We start from the raw sequence: 24,601 nt of genomic DNA, 5'->3' as shown, positions 1-24,601 counted from the left end.
TTGCGCTCTCTCAATTCCTGTTTCTAGCCGACTTGTTTGATATTCAGTACATTTGTATGCCAACGATTATGACAGAGCAGCACTAGATTAAACTTCCTTGGCAAGAAGAAAGCACAAGACAAAAACACAATGCGTAGAAGATACTGTGCCCTCTCTTGTTCAAGTTTACATAAATCACCGCTTAGAAAGATTTACATGAAACACAAACAACACAAAGTGCAGTAAAAAGATGCTTGTTCAACAAGAAAAGCTACCGAACGGTTAGCAAGATTACATACTGCCAGGCTGATTTGTCGACCAGATCAACGAGGTGCTATAAAACGCCTAAAGTTATGCAATTTATGGGTCAACGTGGAGAAGCGCTTCTTGCTGGCTGTGTAAAATTAACAAGCTCTGCTACTAACGAGCATGTAATATAAAACCCTAGTCCAGCAACACACACACACACACACGGCATCATGGCAGCAGCATCGTGTTCCGGTCCGGAACAGTTCTGGTTCTTTATCTTCACTCGCTACCTCCGCCATCAACTTTGGAAGACCGTTGGATTTTTGCCGCGATTTAACGAATCCAACACCAGATTGCACTGCCCACTTCCGGGTTGCAGGTTTTGCAAAAGTTTCGCTCCCACTGCAGCGATACATTTGCATCAAATTACTCGGTCTTCTTGGTCGACCGGGGCGCGGATATAATTGCGACATTAATAATGGAAACTCCAAGGCGCATCCTCGTCGCGATGTCCTCCCCACATGGTACGGACACTCCTCAGCACGATCGGTCGTAAAATGGCGCGCGATAAGAGCAAATGGGGACATTCTATCCCATTCTCCTTCCGCTCTTTTTTAGGTTTTGTTCGTGACAAATAATAGCTACCGCAAGGGAACCCGTGGGATGTAACTGCTGCCGGTCAGTAGCAAGCATCCGTACGGGTAGTAGGAACATGGGAATGGGACCACATCCGGCTTGGTGTATACTACCATCGTGTAACAAGTGCCCACGCGGTGTACCAGAGGGGGGGGAAGGGGATGAGTGTGGTTGTGATCTGACGGAAAATTGCATTCTTTCGCAAACCCACAACACCGCACCGGACAATGATTCTGCCGGTCAGGGATGAGGCACCAATGGAGGAGCTAGGTCAGCGTTGGTATTATGACGTTATTCGTTAAGATATTCCTGAAATGAAATGAAAATCGGTGCATATGAACAATATTGCTATTGATTAATATTGATTGATTCTCGATTTGCAAACTGGATGTCGACAACTACGAACTGATTCACAAATCAAAAATCAAGAATAACGAACCAAGAATTGAATGCAAATCGCTCAAAATACCACAATAAATTTGATAATTGCTTGATCGAAGCGCTTGTAAGTAGCACTTCTTCTAACCTTAGTACAATTCGAATATGATCGCAGACCTAAGATCTATCATTTTTAGCCTATGCATCTATTTATTTCTAGGCGGTTGCCCATCCCTGCAAACGGACAGCTAAGGGTGTATAGGAAGAATACAAAAGATAAAAATGGAAAAACAAAATAGCAAGATCTCGTGTTTCCGTTTCCAATCCCACGACCACTGGACCGAGAACGGTCGAGAGCTCATGGCCCCCAAGTCCTTGATTTTAGAGCCCCGCTCACAACACGCTGAGGCCTGGTGCCGTTTGTGCATCCACACGGGGGCGGAAGGAATGACATAAATCTGACGTGGGATGCTGCCGCGATAAAAAATAAGTATGTGTGCCCCGGCAGTCGCCACGTTTCTGTCCATTGTGTGTTTCACCGCGGAAACAGTTTTCCAACTCATTACAGTCGAAATGCACCTCGCTCTGCAGCGTGTGGTGAGATAAAATGGAAGATTAAAAGTGTTGTGTACGTGCAGGCGTACCACTGTGCTGTGGCAAGGGCGTCAAAAATGAATGCACCCAACCATGTGCTAACAGTGGGAAAGCATGAATCGCTATTAGCTTCTTGGAAGCCAAGGGGGTGGAGGTGGTTCATTTAACCACTGTAAAATATCTTAAGCTGGCTGAGCTTTCTTGGGTACGAGCAACACAACAGGTTTGGTTTCAGTGTAGCATATTAACAGGGATTAGCATGCTGAGCGTGATCGCGTCTTCGTCAGCAGCGGCGTGATGATGCTTGCCCGTACAGCAATAGGTACCAACATTTTACGCAAACAAATTCCCCTACACTCTTGCTCTTTGCGCGCGAACTGTTAACAAGAGTGCCATGTTGGTCGTATACAACACATTCTATTGTTAACGCCTTTTCGAACCGCCCCGCGAAGGGTGGGAGCGTGTGCTCGCGAAAGGGAATGATAAGGTTGCGTTCTATTCTCCACTTATCAGCTAGCAAGCTGTCTCTCTCTCTCTCCCCACAAGCGGTACAACAAATTATAAATTCATTGTACGTAAACCGTGTGTCAATGATTGCGGTTTGTTAGCTCGCTCGCTTTGCCGCGCGCGATATACGATGCTCCAGAGCATGCCACATTCTCATGATCTCGACATTTCGGCGCAACCTGCCTACTCTTCGCCATTATTCAATTTAAACCCACGCGCACACACACACAGTCACACGCACGCCCATCGGGTAGGGTTGTTTGCGCGGGGAGAGGGAAAGCTTTTTCGCTTCTCGTCGGATGGAGGCGCCTGGTGTGGCCAAACCACCATCATTGCGATTGCTGCTCAAAGTTCATTACCGTCACCTACGCAGTGGTATTTTTTTTTTATTATGTTGTGGCAATGCTGTGCGTGTTCGCGATGCGTACGTGATAGTATTGGTTAAGAATGCTTGAACATGATACGCGCCCCTCCAGGCAGCTGTCCGCTGCCTCTGTCCACGAACGAGTCCAAATTGCAGGCGAACGAGTAGGGTGTTCGTGAAAGGTTACATCCTCGCCTCAAACGAGCTCTTGTATCAGTTTAAATTGCTTTCGCTTATCAGTGCAAACAAAAAAAAAAAAACAGATAAAATTGGCTTCATATGTAGAGATATTTGTTTTACCTGTTCATTGCAACCCATGTCCTGTTAGCTGTGTTAGCTTTTTGACACACACCCGTAAAATATGGGCCTGTAAGTTTAGTCCGTCACATCCGTCGCCTGCCTCTGTGGTACTGATCTGCCAACACAATGCGAAGAATAATGAACCGTTCGCACAATATGTTTGATTTTCTATCCGGAAAGATGTTTTTTTTCTTTTTCTTATTTTCACATTTTCCGGCGAGATGCGCAACAGAACAAAGAGCACACACACCCACACACACACACACACACCCCACGAACGAATTTCGGGACGAACGAACGAACACAAACAGTCGCTGGAGGCTATTTGCTAGAAACGGTAGCCATTATCATTATGAACCAGCCAAAAAGCCAAAACGCCTAAAAGGAAAGAAGGCACAAGCACACACAGACAGAAAAAAAAACTACCCAGAACAGCCAAAATCTGTGCCAAGTGTTTGCCATCACACAATGTGGCGCATTGTGGTGGTTCAAGCGAAAGCGAATTATGATTTTTGGAAGGTAAATCATATTAAAAGGTTTTATTTCCTTTTTTTGGTATGTCAAGATGTATGGATTTTTTCATACAGTTTCAGAAAAAAGCATGTTTCAAACCTCCAAGTCTCGAAGTTTTTGTCGGTTCACAAACGATGGAGGGGTCCTTTTTGGCCCGCAATAAACTCTACAATCCGAGCAGTTAGTATCCATCAGCAATAATGTAGTGTGCTTGGTGTTTCTACAAATGACAATTTTAATTATTCCCGAAACACTGGCGTACTCTCGAGCTAGTTTTGGATGCTGCAGAACAACGTGTACTTTGAAATTTGCTCAGCTCATTCCCTGCCCTGACAATGGTTTCTTTGCGCAACTTGCCTTATCTCCAGGCACCGGTTCGCCCTTGAGCTGTTCGCTCTCTACTGTTCGTCCGGAGCTTAATTTAACGCTACCGGCAACTTTCCGTACGCATACGGTACAAATGAATTGGGGCTGCTTCTTTGGTGGAATTAAATTACGAACTTTGTCCTGCAGTAGCACCAGCACGGTCGCACCGCCACCACTAGCAGCTCCAACCAAGCAAATGCATCAAAGCCGAAATTGCAATCCGAGAACATTGATTGCTGCATGCCGTTGCGGGAAGTTTGGAGTGATGCTCAGTTGAACAGCATTCACGAGCATTCACACTAACTTGGCAAAGAAAAACGATTCATTAAAAAGGAAAGGGCTTTTTTTTTGGATTATAAAACACCATGGTTTCCACATAACTAATTAAAGCAAATGCTTTGATTGATTTGACGATTTCCTACCAGATGGCGCTGCTTTTATTAGTTGCAAAGTGAATATTGCAAACCTCAAACAAGCTTTTTTTTTTACTTTATTGTTTTACTGACTAAAACAGTACCGAGCTTCCTGGTACGGTCTGAATGTTGTTTCATGTACGTTTCCTTTTTCTGCAAAGTCTGCCCTTGTCGTCCATCACTGTTGACTGTCCGCTAGTTCGCCAGAATAAATCGTAATTTTAAACCGCTTCAAACCAAACGAGCTGCCACTTCAAAGCTCGAGCTGCAAGAAACCAGCACAATAATAATGATTCCCGCCCGTGTGGCAAAGGCGGATTCAACCGAAAGCCCCTCGCGATTGCTATTTTATATCAACGTCACGTAACACCTACCTATCGCCATTCGAATCCGCCGGGCAGCTCAACAACATCAGTGCCTCTCGGCAAATTACACCGAAGCGTCCAGAACACGGCGACATACCACCGAGCCGGGCAGGGAGGGAAGGATGAGTGTTTAGAAGGAAACATGGACGCGTCGGAGAATGGAACCCCCCCCCCCCTTCCCTAGGTACAATTTGGCTTTCACACTAACACTTGACATCGTACGGCTGGACCAGATTCAGCACGGGAAACAATCTATTAGTCCAGCAGCCAGCAGTGTCAGGGAAGAACAGGCGTCGATGCAAACGAAACATGAGAAATTGCTGCTCGGAAACCCCGGGCAATGATTTCGCAATATTACGTCCATATCCGGGGAACTGCGGCAGCGGCGTGTCCGTTTCAAGATGGACAGCGCTGGACAGCAACCAATGATCGTATTTCGGTTGGTGCCCTGTTCTTCTGCTGCACTGTTCCGTTTCACGTTGTTTGAAGGGTTGTGCAGTTTTCTGCTGCACACTACTAAAAGCTATCGATCTTACTCGGAATCAATTTTCAAACGCACACTACACTTAAAACCACTATGCATTAAAAGTTCGCAAAAAAGAGAGAGAAAGAGAGGGATTTTCCTAAAAGCTTCCACCATTTACACTGCGCCAGTAGTTTGGTAAATTAATGTTTTAAGCTTTTAAACAAAAATGAACAAAAAGGACAAGAAAATCGAGGGCGACTCATTACTCGCCCCCTTCATTATGTCCTTACTGGTCGCATATAGAAAAAAAAAGAAACCGTTCGAACTTTTGGGAGATCCGCCGGAGGTGCTCAGTGTACATCATCGGCCCCGGCACTGTGCCGGAGCAAGTTTAGCTGGTAGCAGATTATTTGCTCCAACTTTTGCCCCAGAGTTTTGTGCGTCTCTAAGCAAACATGAAATGACAACGAAACGGAAAAGAAGAATAAAAACACCAAAAACGGGAGAATTAACTCGTGTGCTAAAACAACCACTTATCGGTTGGGCGGCGAATTTGGCGAAACCATTTCTAGCACTTACCGACGCCGGCGGTACGGCGTTGCCTAGCGCATCCGGGAACTTAGCGAGCGCCTTTTGGCGCAACACTGACTCTGCTTCTGCTTGCTCCGAACCCACACCTGCTAGACATCCACCCACAGGGGAGGAAAAGTCGGCCCAACTAACCGGCCAAGGACCAAGTTTAATTGACGTTTTTCTTTTGCGTTTGGCCCGTTTTATCACTTTCACCTTTTCGGCACTTGCTCGCCCTTCCCTGGGGCGGCTGCTGATATACGTATGTATGTGTATGTGTGTGTGTGTGTGTGTGTGTGGTGTGTGTGTGTGTGTGTGTGTGGTGTGTGTGTGTTGTGTGTGTGTGTGTGTGTGTGTGTGTGTGTGTGTGTGTGTGTGTGTGTGTGTGTGTGTGTGTGTGTGTGTGTAGGAAGAAGTACTTTAGCAGCCAAGCCGAAACCACAACAAGATGAATTGGGAAAACTTTTCACTCTCCACTTCGGTGAAGCGACGGTTGTAATCAATTCGTCGACCGTTTGGGCGGTGCTGCTGCGATAGAGGATGCGGTCGGCCGTGAGCAACATAAATTTTCATTCTTCCGCCCTTCGATAGAAAAGGTTCTGGCGCGCCCGAGGTTAAACCGCAAAACCGACACCCAGAGTGAGAAATCACAACGACGACGACGACGGCGGTGGCTGCGAGAACACGGGGTCAGTGTGTGAAAGTTTGTCCGCGCGACGTCAGTTGTGTTGACGTGTTGCCGAAGGAGGTTGGAAGGGAAGGGCATGCCCGAACCGGGCAAGCGCACCGAAGGATAGCGCCCGGTGGATCGGTGAGGAATTGAAATTTAAACGTTGAAAAATTTACAATCAGCTACAAATCTTACATTACAATCCTGTTGCCGGCCCGGCCGGGGCCTTCCATTTCCTTCTCGCCACCTACCGAAAAAAGAACGGATCTTTTTACCAGTGGAAAGCGGGGAAAAGCGAGAGAGGAGAGTGGTGTGGTTTCCAGTTTCCTTTGCCATCACTCCTGTTCGCTGTTGCCCGCGAGTGTTTTCTGGGTTCGTTTTTTTTTTCTCTTCCTCTGCTTGCGCTACCAAAAGTTTGTTTCGCGGGGAAATTTGGAATGTTAACGCAGGCACAAAAACTTTGCTTTCCGCTTGGTACCGTTAGGCGGGAAGGAAGATGAGAAGCGGCGGGGATATTAAGCTGGGCCGCGCTTTTCCTTCGGACTGTCTCTCTCTCTCTCTCTCACTCCCACTCTCTCGTTTGCCTCGTACAGAGGGACAAACGTTCGCCATTCATGCGTTTCGTGTTGCTGCCGCGGCGGCTGCTGGTGGTAGTGGAACGAAGCGATCGCCAGCAGTCCCGCCCAGCTGGGTGGAACAAGAACCTTTATGGTTTAATTGTAGCAAAAGTATTTCAATAGGCAACATTCCGACACGGGGAAGGGAGGGAAATAAGGAAACGAAGTATGTTTTCTATGTGTTCCTGTTTTTGTCTGCCTATTTCTTCCCCCAGCTTTGCTTCCCACACCATTGCTCGAATCGAACTCGGCAACGACACGATCCCGCTGATGTATCGCACTTCCGCATTTTCGCATTTATTTTGCGGACATTCCGGGAGTCGCTCTAGCGCACGCACAGCACAGTATTTCGCGTGTGCGTCCCACCCAAAGTTGTGGGCTTATTGCCTAAGTTAAAACATCCTCCTCGAACGCTTCTGCCACCTTTCGCCGTGGTGCCATCGGTATCCTTCCCTCCTCCGGGGGGACCGTTTACAGGCTGCTGGTGCTGCTGCTGCCTGCTCCGGAGTGGTATTTGGTGAAGTTACTCATAAATTGTATTTACTGAAAACTTGGCAATTATATTTAACATGGAAATGGGGTGCAAAAAAAACGGAAAAGGAAGAAGAAACCCACACTCGACGGCTCGGGACGAAAACCGCGTACAGATTAGAACGAGTTGCCAAGTCGCGTGCGAAGGGAAAGCTTTCGTCCTTCGCGGAGGGTTTTTTTGTTGTCGCTGTTTTTGTTATTGTTGATTCGTTTTAATGGGCAAAAATTCCATTTAGAAAAGACGATCCCATACCCCTCGCACACAGGTTTGTGAAACCGTTTTTTTTTCTTTTTCTCTGGGGCACCTTTTTGCATTGCCGCTCACCGGTTTTCACTGCTTGAATCACATTTTAAACCACATTTTACCCACTTTCCCCTCCCGCGAAGCGAAGCGGTAGTCTGCTGGGTGGCAAATGCTTCGCCCATATGTTGTCGAGAGGGTTTATTTGTACGGCGAACTCCATATTTCTTTTGCCATTTTTTTGTTGTAGTTGTTACAAAGCGAAACCCTTAAAATTGAATTCATGTGTCGGACGCCTTTTCATGGAGCTTTACACACACACACACACAAACACCAAAAAAAGGAAAGTTCCGAATCACATTTATTTTTCCACGGTTAACTGTGCCCACCACACAGACATGGCGTACCCTTACCCTGTAGGTTGTGAAAACGGGATTGTTTACTCGATTAAATACACTTATCCTTTTGCCTTCCATTCTCGAGGCCGCCATTGCGGGCAGTGTAGAGCAATGAGAGGGGTTTTTTTTAAAGGAAAAGAGACGAAGGACCAGTTGGTCCATAATTTATGTTATTTTAAGGGGATGGGTTGTACGCACTTTTGCTCACCGGTGCGCGTGCCGGTTAGACGGAAGGGCAAAGGATTAAACACGACGGCTCACCCATGCACCAGCAGTTAACACATGGAACGTACACATAAACACACACACACACACACACACACACACACACACACACACACACACACACACACACACACACACAGCGTGGGACGTGATTGAGGGAAGATAATTTATCCGGCACATGTTGTTGTCTGCTGCTTTGGGGAAAACGGAAAAGGGGGAAAAAAGGGCCCAACACAACCCGACCCGTACCCGAGACCGGTAAAATTAATGGTGGCCTGGGGAATTGCAACACGTTAATGCACTGCGTATAAATTAATCTTTGATTGAGCGTTAATTCAACCGAGATAAAGTGGGTAGTTTGAGGGTGAGGTGGGAAAGGGCCCGCTGGTTTTCTTACTTTCCGGAATGTAAAGTTTTTCGGGTGGGAGGGGGAAGCGTGACAGCTGCTGCTGTGATGAGTGTAGGACGTGCAAGCGCTAAAAGCGTTGCGCGAATTGCATACCTTTAGGCGTGCAGTGTTGTGCGTTTTGCTGCCCACGTTTACTTTCAACGGTTCGGCCGTTCGATGCCGCGCTTTTGCCCTACAGCTCCACCTCGAATGTATGCAAATAGCGTCAAAAACGTTAAACGAATGTGCCCTTTTGCTTTTCGCTTCGCTTCGCCTGTTCGCAAGTGAATGCAGGGATAAACCGTATCGGCAGCTCGGCTCGGGAGCAAATCCGCTTACTGAGCAAACGCCGCGAAAGTGTCTCGAATCGATTGCTTTCCTTCGACACCGCCGGCGCGCACTAAATCTACCGCAAACAAGATCTCGCCGATGATGCCGTCGAACGCCGTGGAACGTGAATAAAATCCTCCCCTGAAAGATACTCCCACAGCAGCAGCACCAGTACAGTGCTAAACCGTGAGCACATAATCTTATCACATCACGAAACCAGGAAAGCTTTAGTTAGTTCAAATTGATTCCTTTGTGAAGAGTGAAGAGGGTAGGGCAGTAAGCGAATAAAAAAAGAGAGCGAACCTGCCCGCCAACGCCAGATCCTTTCACCGGAACCTGGCGTGCAAAATGCGCATACCGATGCGCCCCGCCACACGCTGCAATTTGCTATATGCGTGTGTGTGTGTGTGTGGGTGTGTGTTTGGTGGCGGCCACCTCCGTATCGACTTGTGAACATGGTTCGCAACGAGCTATTAAGCATGTTCACGACCTGCAACGGAAAGGTTGCCATTTGCAGTGGTACGCTTTATTTCATGCTCGGCAATCCCCTTGCACAGCGTGTTGGGCGTTATTTCTTCGGGTCGTATGCTGTTTCTGTAATTTCATTGTGCTGCTGTCAGCGTCACGTTTCATTATAAGCGGCCCTACCCTTTGCGCTTTCCTTGCATCGGCAGCAAGAATGGAGCGTAGTCCCACAAAGCCTAGCATATCTCCTGCGCGTTGTAAGCCTTGCGGCGCATGCAGTGCGCCAGTATGACAGCGTGGACTGACGGTCCATCGCCTCGGGCGGGGAGAGGAAGAGGCGAGGCGAGTATTCTGTACCCGGCTGCCACCCACTGTTGAAGGCCGAGAGCTTTTTTAAAGCCAAGCCTCTGACCCTTTTTTCCCGTTCATTTGTTCGCTTTACGTCGATGGATAACGCCGTTCGACGCAAAGAATGAATAATGAGTTTTCGTTTGACGGGGGGTTTTTTTCCCCCAGTTTTTCATCCTTCGCCCTTTCGTTCCGTCCCTGCCCCGCGCAGCAACCCTTGCATTGGCATTCATTGTCCGGTGACTGGCCCGGTGCCCCGCCAGCTGCTGCTGTAAGTCATCGCTTTTGTTTTACTGCGACTCCTTTTTTTTTGCGCGCGCGATATGGAAGTCCGGCTTCCCTTTTCGAAGCATCTGACACGCCTGATACGCTTACGCGGAAAAGTGTACCGACAAAAAAAAAATGGCTGTTGGAGTCTTGTGCAAAATAAGAAGAATAGAAAGTCTTATTCCACTGACACCATTGGGACGAGAGATACGATAGAAGCGAGTGAAAAAATCGTGTTACCACGCAAACGGATTCATTTCTGGTGCAGGATTAATGGGTTTGTCCTTCCGAACCACTTCATCTTCATCGATCTTGATTTCACTCGGCAGCCACCGGCAGCGCCTCCACGAACCACAACGGGTTTGTTTGGTGGGGGGTGGCGAGGGCATTGTTTTGCTCCTTCTGCACAAGTGATGTTGTTACACGCAGCAGCAGCAGCAGCAGCAGCAGCTGCGGAGGAAAAAAGTGCTCTAAAATCCCGCATCATTTCTCTTCCCTGCTGCTATCGCGTGCCGCTGCAACGAACGAGCGAACTTACGTGCTATCTTCGCAATTGGGCACACAACAACAACAACAGCAAAAAAAGAACAAAACAAGCTTAGATCGAACAAGTACCATCGTTTAGTCACAACCGTAAGCAATTTAAAACGTTCATCCGTCAATCCGTTAAGCCACATTAAATCGGTGGCTATGGTTTGTAATCGAAGCGAGAAAAAACCACCAAAGCAGATGAATTGATTTTGTTTTTTTTTTTGTCGCGCCCCTCTCTGAAACAAATGCAACAGTGCCCGACAATTTGTAGCAATATCGAGTGGCTTCAGTGCGAGCAGCAAAATGTTTGTAATTATTTATTGCCTTGCACAGATGCCCTTTTCTCCGTTGGGTTCGTTTTGCTAAATCGCCTTCTTTAAAAAAAAAAACAAACATAGCGTCCCGGAAAATATTGGTTTTACTTCACCGCCTGCTTAAATTTGCATGATACTAGCGACCAAGGTCCTTGAAAGAGAACAGGTCGAAGCACTTAGAGTAAATTGACAGAAAGCCATGGGAAAATTTTGACAGTTAAAGTGAACATTGTTTATGTTTAGCGATGGACGTTGCTATGGAGTGAATGAGAGTTTAGTTCAGCATTTTACATTCAATTCCTGTTAGAATATTTGAAGAATTAGAATCCAATTAGAATATTACATGACTAAATGACTAAATAAATGACTAAAAGTAAATGACGGTATGTATATTGTACAAGCGTGTGTCGATTGGATGTTTCATTTTACTCTCAGTGTTCAATTGAAAGTAAAAAGGACTTCTTTAACCCTGTTGAACATGTTAAATATTTCGTTTTTCCAGCAGGACCGTTGCAGACGGTAGTGGTTTGTGGTAACGGAATGGCAAACAATGAAAAAGGTTATCAATGTTTCTGAATACAGAGTAGACTGCAATTACTTCTCCTTTATTCTCCAGAAGTGATTGACCCCAAGAAATTTAACCAATATAACCTTCCTAATAGTAAATTCGTCCACTTTTGTGCGTTAACTATTAGCCGTTTGTTTGTAAACACTTTTTCATGAAACTGTCAAAAGCGAGTTGAAAATGGCAACCTAGCAACGGGCTTTGCATCGACCTGTTCTCCTTAATAGATCTTGCTAGCGACCTTAAATGGGGTTTGCATGAATCATCCCATCCGGGGTCGTAAGGCCGAAACTCAGGTAAAAGCGTAAAGAGCAAAAGCGGCAAATGGGAACGGTTGGAGGGATTTTTTGTTGTTGTGCTTTTTGCTGTTTGCTTTTACATTTTTCTTTGCATACACACAGTCCCTCCGTTCGCCCGATGGGTTCGGCAAATGGTATTCACTCCCCCATTGTAAAGGTGATTAAATTTTCATTCCTGACGCAACGGCTAATTTATGGTCGGCTGTCACTATGTTTAAAATTTGCCCTCCAGGGCCTACTCGATGCTGCGTGACGGGGCAGAAGCATTTGATCCTTTTGCTTGCAGCTTCGGGCAGAGCAGTTCCACTACCCGTACGGGGGACGGTCGGACACCACACCACTGAGACGGAGGGGCAACATTTTAAAATAGATAAATTAAATGAAACGGGAGAAAACAGGAACGGGCAGAACCTGCTCCCCCGTTTCGTAGAATTTTATCCAACCTGCCAGCCCCACAACACTACCACTGCGATGGAAACGGAACCCAGAAAGCAAGGCGGCAGGGGGCCGGGCTAGTACCAAGATCCACAACGCCAGCGCGGTTGTGTACCAATTTGTATTAATTTTCTACGAATTTCCAAAGTCAACGGCCAACAGTGCAAGCGAACCATGATTGAGAAAATGATTTATCTTTAAGGAAATCGCGTCGAAAAGCTATCCCACCCCATTTCTGGCCCCTGCCGCCCTCTGCTTCACGTAAAAGGGCAGCGTATTGTTGATGATTTGCAAATATTTCCCAGAAGCGCCTGATCTCCACTATTGCTCCCACGGCAACCTGGGGGGAAGGGAAGGTTGAATACATTTTAGAACGATAACACCCAGACGGCGTATCCGAACGGTGGAGCCATTTTGTTCGGTTTCCCACGCTTTCGGATAAATCCTGATGTTTTGTTTCTCACCGGGGAACCCTCTGCCCTATGGTTCCTCACAACACTGACCGGTGTGACCGGTGGGCCTACGCCATTGTATATGCCTCTGCTGCACTTTGTCGAGCTCCATACCCGCGCAACGCTGGAGGCGAGAATAATCTGTCCGGAACATGGACAAAATTGATGATGCGTGAATTATATCATCGCTGCTGTTGCTGCTGCTGCTGCTGCTCTAGTCCTTCCGGATTAGGCGGGCCGAAATAAGGTTATCGACCGGGGTCCACCACTAACCTTTACCGCCCGGCAAATGGGGTTGCTGTTTTTTTTTTGTTGGCTGTTGTTGCGTTGCGTTGCGGTTTCGGGACGGTATCGAAAGGATCGAGCTTTCGGAATATAGCGCCTGCTAAAGCTAATTCTGTTAGCATATTAGCTGTACGCGCCAACAGGGACCTTAACCACGGTAGCATATGCGTTCGTGTGCGTGTGTGTGTGTCAGTGGCCTAATCTTTACTGCCAATCCGATGCGGCATAGCAGGTCGGTGTGCTTTTTCCAATTTCCTACCCCTTGACTGATAAGCGAGGCAATATGATTTCCGGAACGTGTCGAATCCGTGCGATAAACTAAATTTGTCTGTGACTGTGCAGGCTGTTGAGGGGACCGTATTTTCTATTTTTAGACGCTTGCATCAACAACCATCGAAACTTTAACGGCACGGATTGCTAGGATATGATAGCTAGCTAAAAGAGCATTGCATACTTTTAGGCGTTTTCGGTTGCTGCTTTTAAAATGTAGTCGAATGAACAAAGCGCCTAGCTGTATGCAATGGGAGCTACAAAATCTCATCAGAATAAGGTGTTGTTGGAGTATTGTGTTTGCTTTAATTAGAAAACCGGATGAATTGGATATTGTGGCGCTTTTTTCTGGCCTAACATCAAAACAAAGTCGTACATTTAATTCTAGCAATGTATAGGCTGATGAAAAAAATCCCCAGACAAAATCGAACATTGCTCCTCATCGGAAGCGTTGGAAGTTTGGGAAATATATTGGCCCCTCCATCCAAAAACGGATAAAAGCAACAAATTAATCTCTTTCCCGCTCAGTAACAGTGCAACAAATGTCCAACACACTTTAGCGAAAGGGAGAAAAAGCAACCGACAAACAACCGACCGTATCAACTGGCCGGATGCCCTATTCATTCCATCTCCCGTGCCAAGGGCCAAAGGTTCCTGTCGGAAAAATACATTTCCTCGCTTAAGCACTGCGATGACGGGTAATTGGGTCCTATAGTTATGGTAAAACTTTACCCACCGGCTACGGAATGCGGGTCATAATCAATATTTTTTTTTATCAGCAAAGTTGGGTTTTTCGCGCACGTCGCTTTCGCTCGCACTCTTTGTCGCTAATTTCCCGCTTCGCTTCCTGCTGGGAGTAAAAATAAGGAGCAGAAGAACGGCAAACTCCTGGTACGGGGCGAGGATACCCTTTTGTCGTCCCAAGTACACATCCTTTACTATCTACCATATCGACAAGGTTTACCCTTTTTTAAATTAATGGAATGCTTTTTTAACTTTCCACCTTTTTGTGATTCAAAATTGGTTAATTATGAAGCAGTCCAATCCACACGGACCGTGCTTTTAAAACTGTTTGGCTGTTAACATGGACTTGTATGCTTAACTTTCTACATTTCGAATTGAATGGCGGCACAGAACATCGTCCGTAATTCGATATTTGGCTACAATTGTTATCTCGATCACAGGCTACGGAACTTCGTTCGCAAATAGACAAGCGGTTTGGTCTGGCGAAGATCCGGCACCCACTCTGTTCGCCCACTCGCCAGGTGATCAAAGCGTCCTCAAAGAGAGAAAGAGAGAGCTAAAACAAGGTCAAAGAATTTGTTTTATTTACTTTAAACATTAACCCACAGTTTCCAACCGAAGCCCTTTTTAACCACTCCTAATCCGAAAGCTCAACACACTTATCTGCCCAGCCAACCCTCCCAACCCTGGCCGCGCCCTGCCCGCCACGCGTTTGTGTTTCTCAATTTGGGGAAGGAAATATAATAAAAACTTCGACAAACAGACTTGTTAAAACTCGGCACGGAACACTGAACCGGTAAAAGGGGATGAGGTAAAAGCTACACGAAAAGAAGGGAAAACTTTGTGAATTGGTGCAAATCATGCCATTGCTCCCACGGTATGACTGGCAGAACTGACCGGACGGGAAGACCAAACCAAGCCAGGGGGATTGCTGCTGGTCCTAAATCCGGCGGGATTTTGAGCACAGCTTCTTGCTTTTTGGGGTTGTTTTTTATGTTCCGAGCGGACACACAGGACAGCAATGTCCAGGACTGAAACGAGGAGTTTAAGTGAAAAGTTGGCATACCAAACAGAGTGCACGATCAACTTGATTGGCAACGCACACGTGCTACAACGCCACCGGATCCGCAACGAACCGCACACACACGCAAAAGGAGCTTGTCGGTTGGTAATGCTGTTGTTTGTTGATTCTTAGTGTGTTTTCCCTTTCTTAGCCGGGGCTTTACGTGTGATGAGAGTGCAAAGATTTGGATGAGTGGAAAGTGGAAACAAAATGTCATTGGCAACAAAGTATCAGTTTGTAGCTCGAGGTGGATTTGCACCAGTGATAAGTGTTCAGTTGGTGGGCCTGTTTTTTTTTTATATCTCCCAGGAACATGCACTTCAATTTTCAAAAGTTTTGCATAATTACACTTCCACAGCGTCTAATTTGTGCCGGGATTTTTGGCCGGGAGGGGGCAATGCATCATGCGCCCGTCCGCCATTGTATGCGGTGGACATTTTTCATTTGCCAACCACAACGGCCATTAAATCCTGCAAATGTGGTCATCAAAATGCAATGAAAAGGCGGTAAATAAGAAGAAAAAGCAGCACGGAAATGTTCAGCGAAAGGAACGATTTGTCCACGGAGCGCCTTCCTCTGTCCTTTGCAGGAAGTGGGAAGTGAATAATGAGCATAATTTCGTTTCGCTTATTTCCCTTTCGTGCAAATGTGTCACCACTACTACTGCTCGGTTGATAGTGATAATTCAATTTGCTGAGTGTTTGCAAAAGCATTAAAACCAACAAAAAGTTGATGAATTTCACATTTTTTAAAAAGTATTTTAAGCAATCAAAAGAAAGCGTTATATGCTTAACGCTCCAGAAAAATGTGATTTCCTTTTCCCGCATTGCGCTCGTGTACAGGCACCTTCATCCAATCTTATCGCGCTTGGTCCCCACCGGGCTGTTGTGTGTGTTGCGTTGCGTTGCGCTGCCTGCTTGGATGAGTTTATTACCGTTACCAAGTGCAGCTGAACGGTCCGGAACAGCACCGACAACCACAACAACCGCAACAACTACATTGTTGTGTTCAAGTTGACATTACATAACGATCATAATAGAACGCTCCCGTGTCCCGTAGCCATGAATCTGGCCGGTAAGGTGGTTCTCATCACGGGCGCCAGCAGCGGCATCGGTGCTGCGACCGCGCTCAAGTTCTCCCAGCTCGGTGCCTCCCTCGCACTGACCGGGCGCAAGGTGGACAACCTGAACGAGGTGGCCAGCCAGTGCGGCGGGTCACCGTTCGTGGTGGCCGGCGACATCTCGAAGGAGGCCGATACGGAGCGCGTGCTGAAGGCGACGATCGAGAAGTACGGCAAGCTGGATGTGCTCGTTAACAATGCGGGCATCATCGAAACGGGCACGATCGAAACGACCAGCCTGGAGCAGTACGATCGGGTGATGAACACCAACATCCGGGCGGTGTACCATCTGACGATGCTGGCCGTGCCGCACCTGCTGCAGTCGCAGGGCAACGTGGTGAACGTGTCCAGCGTGAACGGGATCCGCTCGTTCCCGGGCGTGCTGGCGTACAATATCTCGAAAATGGCCGTCGATCAGTTCACGCGCTGCGTTGCGCTCGAGCTGGCGGCCAAGGGTGTGCGGGTGAACTGCGTCAACCCGGGCGTTACGGTGACCAATCTGCACAAGCGCGGCGGCATGGACGAGCAGACGTACGCGAAGTTTTTGGAGCACTCGAAAAACACCCACGCCATGGGCCGGCCGGGCCAGGCGTCCGAGGTGGCCGATGCGATCGTGTTTCTGGCGAGCGATGCTGCATCGTTTATTACCGGTGCCAGCCTGCCGATCGACGGTGGTCGCCATGCGATGTGCCCTCGTTAAGGCGATTAGTGCGAGAGTTAGGTTTTAAGCAAAGAAGGCATTCTCATAATTAAAGTGGTTCGTTAAAGTGTTTTACTTCGAATAAAATCGTTCGAAAATATATAAATGTATGAAATGCGTTTTTGTTTGATCCGTTTTTTGCAGGAGGAAACGCAGCACGCCGCACTTTACCGAGGGCACATGGCGTGTCTTCCACCGTCCACGTTGAGCGTCACGCCGGTAATGAAGCTGGCACCGTCCGACGCCAAAAAGGCGATCGTGGAAGCGACTTCCTCGGCCACACCCGGGCGTCCCAGTGCGTGGGTTTGTTCGCACTTCTTCAGAAAAGCGGCGTACGATTCCTCATCCATTCCACCGCGCTTGTGAATGTCCGTAATGATGACACCTGAGCGGGAAGAGGAAAGAAGACACATTAGCCCAAATTCCAACCCGGACCACCGGCAATTACCACTTACCCGGATTGACGGCATTCACGCGCACCTGCTTCGGTGCCAGCTCCAGGGCGGTACAGCGCGTGAACTGATCGATCGCCGCCTTCGACATGCTGTACGCCAAAATGCCCGGAAACGAACGATTGCCAGCCACGCTCGACAGATTCACGATGTTGCCCTTGGTTTCGATCAGCAGCGGCACGGCCAGCATGGTCAGGTGGTACACACCGCGCACGTTCGTGTTCATCAGCTCATCGTACTGCTGCAGGCTCGTGTTTTCGATCGATCCGTTGCCCAGTATGCCCGCATTGTTGACCAGCACGTCCAGCTTGCCGTACTTGGCCACGATCTCGTCCAGCACGCGCTTGTTGTCCTCCTCCTTGGTCACGTCGGCGACGATCAGGAGCGGCTTGCTCTTGGACTGCGCTTCACACGCGTCGCCCACCTTCTTCAGGTTGGCCTCGTTGCGTCCCGTAAGTGCGAGGGACGCTCCAAACTTGGCAAAATAGATGGCCGTACCCTCGCCAATGCCGGACGAGGCTCCCGTAATCAGCACCACTTTACCGGTGAAATCCATTGCAGAAGTAAGGCACGAAGCAGAGCGGTTGATATCACGATGCCTAGATGATAGATCAAATGTATTGTTTGCTCCAAAGCAGCCAGATAATTGGACAATTATTCACTTACAATTGAGTTTTATCTATAACCCCAGTTGCTGGCGACTTCTTATCTTTGCCAATTGTTGTTGAAATGTTCTCCCAATTCCTGTCAAGTGATTTGAAGTGAATTTCAAACCCAACTCAACCGCGAGCAGTGTAAACACGTTGACAGATCGCCGGCATTCGGTTGTCAAACTCACAGTGACCAGAAATACCGATTTATCTGTATTCCTACCGATTTTTGATATGCCTACCGATTCACAGATGAGCCCCCTAAAACTACCGATTTTTCATTTATCCTACCGAAAATCACAGATTTTTTCGTAATACTGACCAAAAAGTCATATTACCATTTCCCAAATCACTTAATGTATTAAACTCTATATGGAAATCACTAGCAACCAGAACCAGAACTTAAACAGAGACAACTAACCCAGTCAGATAAATCGCCCGCTGCGCAAAGCGACGGAAGAAATCAAGGCGTTCAGAGAATTTTATCATGCCTCCCGCTGCGCAAATTCGAGCAGTTTTCTGCGTAGTTTTTTGCGTCGTTTTGTGTCAAAAAATACGGAAAAAAATACGCTAGACTTCAGCCAAAACTACCCCCCTGTGCAAAGCGACGGAAGAAATCATGCCCTTTCGCACATTTTCTCAGGCCTTCTTTTTCCCTCCTACGGCAAATTTGTCGAGCAGCGTTTCGAGCTACCCGTCCCTGACTCTGCCTCATACCCCTCGCCTGAGGGGGCTGTCGAAGGTTTGGATGTGTTGGTGCGTCAGACGGCCAATCGCTGTCAGCCGTCGTCCGTGCTTTTTCCCACCATAGCGCTATCTCTTTCTCGCGTGTGGTCAATGCTCATGAGTTGCTGTGGCGATCAAAAAAGCCGTTAACAAACATTGCGGCGATGAAGTTGCATTTTCACAAATCAAACAAAAAAAGCGCAATAAGTTCAATTGCTGCAATGTAAAAATGACTAAGGAATCGCTAGCTAACGCTGGAGGGTTTGCTGTGAAACGCGCTGAATCCTAATTCGCATTAACACGTTCATCCCGGCGCTGATTTTCATCAACTTTCCTTTCCACCAGCACCTAGAACGCAGGCTGGAAAGTTCACTGGCAGGCAGTGGGGCCTGTCATCGATCTGAACGTGTTAAGCATTAAGCATAATTTCATTACACTAAGCTTTTGCTTTCGTATGTTGTAGATTACACAGATATGCTGAGCCGTCTGCGCAAGGGTATGAGCGTGCGTGTGTGTGCAAAACTGTCGCCAAATGTGTTTTTTTCCGAAATGTCATCGGTCAAAGAAAGGAAGGTGTTCATGAAAGGCGGAAAGACGAATTGAGGCCCCTGTCAATGGTAACTGATGACAGGGAGGAGGGGGTAGTGGCACACAGCTGTTGGGAGATTGAACAGTATACTTAAATTGCCGGCGGGAAGGGGGGTGGCCATGGGACCCCTACGATCATCGGTCACAGGCCCTAAAATTGTAGTTGCCATGGGGGGAGGGGAGGTGCAAATGGTTTTCTCCAGCCACGGAGCCCTAAAGACCATCTTTCCGGGGGCCCTTGTCGCTAATACTCTGTCCACTTGTAGACATACGGCATACTACAGACTAGCGATATTCGGCGACCGCCTAGTCCGCCTATCGTTAGGTCTACCGCTGGTTCATGGCCGTGTTTTTTTTATCGTGAAGGTGCATCCTTCCCCCTGCCTGCAGCGTATGCATCGAACAGGAGACAGTGTGGCAGTATGCAAGTTGCACGCTGGATAGGAGCGGTCCCGCGGCACCGCCAACATTCCGCACATCTGCATGCCCGTCGTGGGTTCTAACCGCGTATGAACCGTCCGCCGTAGCAAGGGGTTAGTCACCGGCTACGCGGTACTCAAGTCCTGAAAAGGCCGGCATGATCGCGTAGGCCATTACGCCAATAATAATAATAATAAGAAGAAGAAGAAGAAGAAGAACTTAGCATAGCAGTCCACACTCGGGGAAGGTTTTTGTTTTGACTTTGGTGCTGCCGGGTCTACCGCTGTGGCGCGACAAATGCACGGAATTCACTCGACTAAAACATGAACCTACCGATCCGAACCCATTCCAAGGCAATGCCGGTCAATCGGCGTCATGATAACTTTTCCAAACCAACAAGCCGCCAGATTCTGGACGGGCAGGTGCAGCACCATATGCGCGAAAGAAATTTGCTACATATCACACGCACGTTTGCTTCGATCGTGTGCCTTTTTAACACCCCCAACAGCAGAACCGATCGCAAAGATCGTGGTGCCAATCCGATAGTTGTGTTGTCTCTCAGGTAGCGAAATCGAAAATGCATGGACTTTGTAGCCGTAGCGGATGAAAATGTACGCATCAGAATCAAATAGTTTTGGGGTTTCCACACGCACACACACACACACACACACACACACAAAACACACACACACACGCACGCGAGCACGCACGCAAGCACACATGCACGTACGCGTGTACGCGGGCAGGCACCCGCGAAAGCGCAAACGCAAGCACGCACCCACGAAAGCGCGAACGCAAGCACGCACTCCCCCCCCCCCCACCAGACCCCCCCCCCTCCCCGCATGATCGATTACGGCTACCGTATCGGTAGAACGGCTGGTTCAGCTTTCTTGTATCGCATCCTCATTCAAAGCGCCGGGCGGGGTGGGGGATCGCGACATGATAGAGTGAACGGTCACTTTCCCCGCGCTGTGTGCGTGTGTGTGTCGAGACCCAAAACTGTTACTCCTGAATAAAAAAAAAAAAAAAAAAATTATTGCCACTATACGCCGTGCTACATGATGCTTAGAAGGTCATTGAAGCATCAAACATGTTCTAATAAAAAAATATTAGTTTAGTGTTAGACGTTCTCCTACGCTTGTTTTAAATAGGCTTCTTCACCCTCGATTGGCACGGGCATTAAATGGCCTCATCAGCAGCGGCACGAAATAAAATAAACCATCAATACACCGATAACACTTTAAATCCCAAAATGAACCAGCTTCTCCTCCCGCATCGTCAAGGTCACACACGAATAAATAAATGCTAACACCCACCAATTACAATACACAACCGCAATGTACATATACACCAACGCATACACACAATCAGCTGACGGCGAAAGGCACGGGCTGAAGCGCAAGTATAAGGCAAGGCAGGGAGGGGAAGGGAGTTAGAGGAAGAGGAGGAGGAAGGAATGGGCGCCAATATTTTTGAATTTTTCGGCCGTTTTTTTGCTCCACCGTCTGAAATAGTTCATCCATTCCTTCAACAGATGGCGCTCGTTCCGCACCTAAAAACTGCAATAAATACGCTGGCTATCGTAGTTTTGGCTGAAGTCTAGCGTATTTTTTTCCGTATTTTTTGACACAAAACGACGCAAAAAACTGCGCAGAAAACTGCTCGAATTTGCGCAGCGGGAGGCATGATAAAATTCTCTGAACGCTTGGATTTCTTCCGTCGCTTTGCGCAGCGGGCGCTATGAACCAAATCTAAACTATCTCCTTTAAATAAATGAAAGATGTTATTTTCTCGTGCTGTTCCTCATGGGACAGATTAGCTTCCATCTACGACAACCCCCCCCCCCCCCCCCCGCTCAACACTTCAAAGCCTACCGAAAACTACCGAAATAATCTTAAACTCCTACCGAAAACTACCGATAAAATTTTGATGCGCCTACCGAAAACCGCAAAAATAATCTGGCCACTCTGGTCAAACTTCCCGGCAGTTTGTTTGTTTTGGTTTCGCAAAACCTTGGCGGTTCTTTCTCGTGCTTTCTTTCTGTTGCTGGTGAAATAATTAACGATGAATTTCGTTCTACCCGGTGCTAACGTGAAAAGTATGCCATTTTCTTGCACTTCTGTTGTTTTGTGATTCTGATAAGCGCCCATTCTTTTCCCAGTGCTGGCACGTGCTGTCAACTGCTTCTCCAAAATCGGCAACGAGCTCTACTTCGAGGCCACCCCGGACGGGCTCGATCTGAAAACGATCAACTCCACCAACACGGCCTACGCGGTCGTACAGTTGCGGCGCGACTTTTTCATCAGCTTCCAGCAGGGCAGCTCGGACACGCCGGATGAAAACTGCTGCAAGATATCGGTCAAACCGATACTGAAGATTTTCAAGAGCCTCGCCACGGTAAGCTCCACGGTTGTGGCCCACGCGTTACACACGTGTTTTCACTTTTTAGTTACACACGTTTCTGTTTTCAGATACAAACGTGCAAAATTTGGCTGGAGGTAAACCAGTCGAAGATCATATTCCAGTTCCGCTGCAAGTCGGACGTACTGAAGACGCACAAAATCTTTCTCCTCGAAAGCGAACACATCAACTCGCTCAATCTGTCCCAAACGTTCCCGAGCGAGATCGTCGGCAATCACAAAGTGTTCACCAACATCCTGGTGCATCTGTACCACTCGGTCGATGAAATTTCGTTCGACCTGAACGAGGGCAAAACGATCGTCTCCAACTACGTCGACAACGAGCAGGCCGATCGTTCCACGCTCCGCTCGACGCTCTCGATCGATTCGTCCGCCTTCCAGGCGTACCAGCTGGCCGACAAGGCGAACCTTATCTTTTGCTACAAAGAGTTCAAAGCGATCACGATGTTTGCCGCACTGAACAAGCTGAACGTGCGCATGAGCTTTTCCGCGCCCGGCTCACCGCTCATGCTGGAGATGAGCAAGGCCGAGGTGGTGCATGCCAAGTTCATCATGGGCACGATGAAACCCTCCGCCCAGCTGACCAGCCGTCGGGCCCATCGGCGAAAAGCGATCGATCGCAACGCGTCCAACCGCTCCGTTGCTATGGACAGTGAAGCAATCAACACGTACCTAACCGAAGACATTACCAGCGATGGTAACGATGGCAACACGGCAGCATCGCAAGCTAACGCCCAGCGGGTCGTCGGTTCGTCGCAGAACGTCGTTTCCCAACCGAATACTACACCACACCGTGCCAATAGTGTGCTACGCAACGAAACGGACGGCAATGCGGTAATGCGCAGCGAACGTACGCACCAACCCGCGGAAGGGAGCTCGGTTCGCCTGCTGCGACCATCACGGTTAAGTGCGGTCGCACCAAGTGTCTCCCCCGCTGGTGCACCCTCCTCCGAGGCGCTGTTCGGGCTGGAAAAGCACACGGAAAATCTTCCCTTCCTCGAGGGCTTAAATTTTCCACAGCAAACTACAAACGCGCAGCCGCTCGACCGACTCGACTCGATACCGACCCTGACGGATGATTCGTTTTCCATCCCGGCAAACAACCGACCAGCGTCGCCGCCAAGGATCGAACAGGCCGCCAGCAATCTGTCCGCCGTACGGAGCACCGATTCCATGTTTTCCCGCAAACGACCCCAGGCGGAAAGTTCACCACCCCGGCACGAACCAACGACGACACCGGGTGATGGGCGCAGGCAGGCAAAACCGGCCGACGACAGTGTCCCCGAGTCACCGGACGTGATTGAGGAGCGAAAGCGAAAGCAGGCCAAGCTGCGCCACATCTTCCGACGCTGCTTCGAGCCAACGTTCAATCCCGCCTTTCAGCCCGGCTGTAGCCAACTCTTTGCGCCCAACTCGGACTCCGAGGAGGAGGAGGAGGGACAGGACAACACGAGCACGTGAGCTCCGTACCGCTGGGGCCACATGATTCGGACGTAAAGGTACAGGACAGCAGCCAAAACAACAACAAAAAAACTCGAAACTCGCACACGCCCACCGCAAGAAGGACGGGAGTGTGTTGGGTGCTTTGTTTTTACAATCTCTCGCGTCCGTTTTGTTCGTTTCTTTTTTATTTGAGTCCTTTCGTACTTGTGTAACATGTGGTCTTGTATGTGTACGTGTTCTACTGTTGAGCAATGTCTGCGGCTATCACTTTCTTTTGGTTCACACGCAAAAAAAGAGTTCCAGCAGGTTTTTTTTTTTTGCAGCACACAGCGTGTTTGTGTTAGCAGTTGGGTGGTAGAGATGGTTTTAGCAGTAGCAAAAGTCTCTGTGGTGTTGTTGTCCGTTGATTGTTGTACACATCCGTACGAATAAATTAAATAAATAAATAATTTAAATAAATAAATAAATTATCTTAAAACTCCTAGTCAGTGTGTGTTCGGGGTGTTTCCCTTGCTTCTCGTTTACGTCCGCGTCGTCTGTGGTGGTGGTAGTTGCCCGGCCTTTTCCCCAGTTTCCCCATGGGAGGGGCGGTTGTTCCATCAACAACACGGCTTCCATATCGCACTCCATCGCTCTCTCGGAGACGTGGAACGGGTCTGTCGGCGTCGATTATTGTCCGATTAGTATCGGCAGCGTCGGTGTTGTGGTCCGTTGCCGTGTGGGTACGGGTACGCGTGCGTCTTCTCTATGCTCTAATGCTCTATCTATCTATCTGATTTTCTTTTTCTCTCTTTCTCCCTCTCTCTTTCTCTCTCTCTCTTTCTCTCTCTCTTGCTCTTGCTCTTGCTCTTGAACCTCCTTGAACGAGGCACAAACGGACATGCATGAGGGATTCGCATCGAAGTGTTAGGGGCTTAGGGTCATTTTTCTCTCTAGCGCGCACT

The 24,601-nt window shown here is 48.3% G+C and overlaps 3 protein-coding genes across 3 annotated transcripts; 2 read left to right on the top strand and 1 right to left on the bottom strand.

Annotated features, from left to right (window-relative positions):
• The first annotated feature begins 16,016 nt into the window (after positions 1-16,016).
• LOC121589569 (3-oxoacyl-[acyl-carrier-protein] reductase FabG-like) lies at positions 16,017-17,068 on the top strand. Its single transcript, XM_041908588.1, has one exon. It carries the CDS (start codon positions 16,200-16,202, stop codon positions 16,956-16,958), a length of 759 nt encoding a protein of 252 aa, XP_041764522.1. The 5' UTR covers positions 16,017-16,199; the 3' UTR covers positions 16,959-17,068.
• Positions 17,008-18,183, bottom strand: LOC121589570 (3-oxoacyl-[acyl-carrier-protein] reductase FabG-like). The gene is made up of 3 exons (XM_041908589.1): positions 18,077-18,183; positions 17,414-18,009; positions 17,008-17,343 (listed from the first exon to the last, which is right to left on the bottom strand). The coding sequence occupies exons 2-3, from the start codon at positions 17,964-17,966 to the stop codon at positions 17,126-17,128; spliced, it is 771 nt and encodes a 256-aa protein (XP_041764523.1). The 5' UTR covers positions 17,967-18,009; positions 18,077-18,183; the 3' UTR covers positions 17,008-17,125.
• A 3,597-nt stretch (positions 18,184-21,780) lies between these two features.
• LOC121591042 (cell cycle checkpoint control protein RAD9A) lies at positions 21,781-23,943 on the top strand. The gene is made up of 3 exons (XM_041911376.1): positions 21,781-21,892; positions 21,956-22,191; positions 22,266-23,943. Exons 1-3 carry the CDS (start codon positions 21,859-21,861, stop codon positions 23,673-23,675), a joined length of 1,680 nt encoding a protein of 559 aa, XP_041767310.1. The 5' UTR covers positions 21,781-21,858; the 3' UTR covers positions 23,676-23,943.
• The last annotated feature ends 658 nt before the right edge of the window (positions 23,944-24,601 follow it).

The sequence above is a fragment of the Anopheles merus genome, chromosome 2R, assembly GCF_017562075.2.
Source record: "Anopheles merus strain MAF chromosome 2R, AmerM5.1, whole genome shotgun sequence".
NCBI classification, from domain to species: Eukaryota; Metazoa; Arthropoda; class Insecta; order Diptera; family Culicidae; genus Anopheles; species Anopheles merus.
The sequence above is the reverse complement of the archived record's forward strand: the minus strand, read 5'-3'. Positions and strand labels throughout refer to the sequence as shown.

Coding starts and splice junctions, on each gene's coding strand:
- LOC121591042 (XM_041911376.1), top strand. CDS start 21,859: ATGAATTTCGTTCTACCCGGTGCTAACGTGAAAA. Junction 21,893..21,955: donor ACCCGGTGCTAACGTGAAAA/GTATGCCATTTT, acceptor TTCTTTTCCCAG/TGCTGGCACGTGCTGTCAAC. Junction 22,192..22,265: donor TTTTCAAGAGCCTCGCCACG/GTAAGCTCCACG, acceptor TTCTGTTTTCAG/ATACAAACGTGCAAAATTTG.
- LOC121589570 (XM_041908589.1), bottom strand. CDS start 17,966: ATGGATTTCACCGGTAAAGTGGTGCTGATTACGGGAGCCTCGTCCGGC. Junction 17,344..17,413: donor CGTGAATGCCGTCAATCCGG/GTAAGTGGTAAT, acceptor CTTCCCGCTCAG/GTGTCATCATTACGGACATT.
- LOC121589569 (XM_041908588.1), top strand. CDS start 16,200: ATGAATCTGGCCGGTAAGGTGGTTCTCATCACGGGCGCCAGCAGCGGC.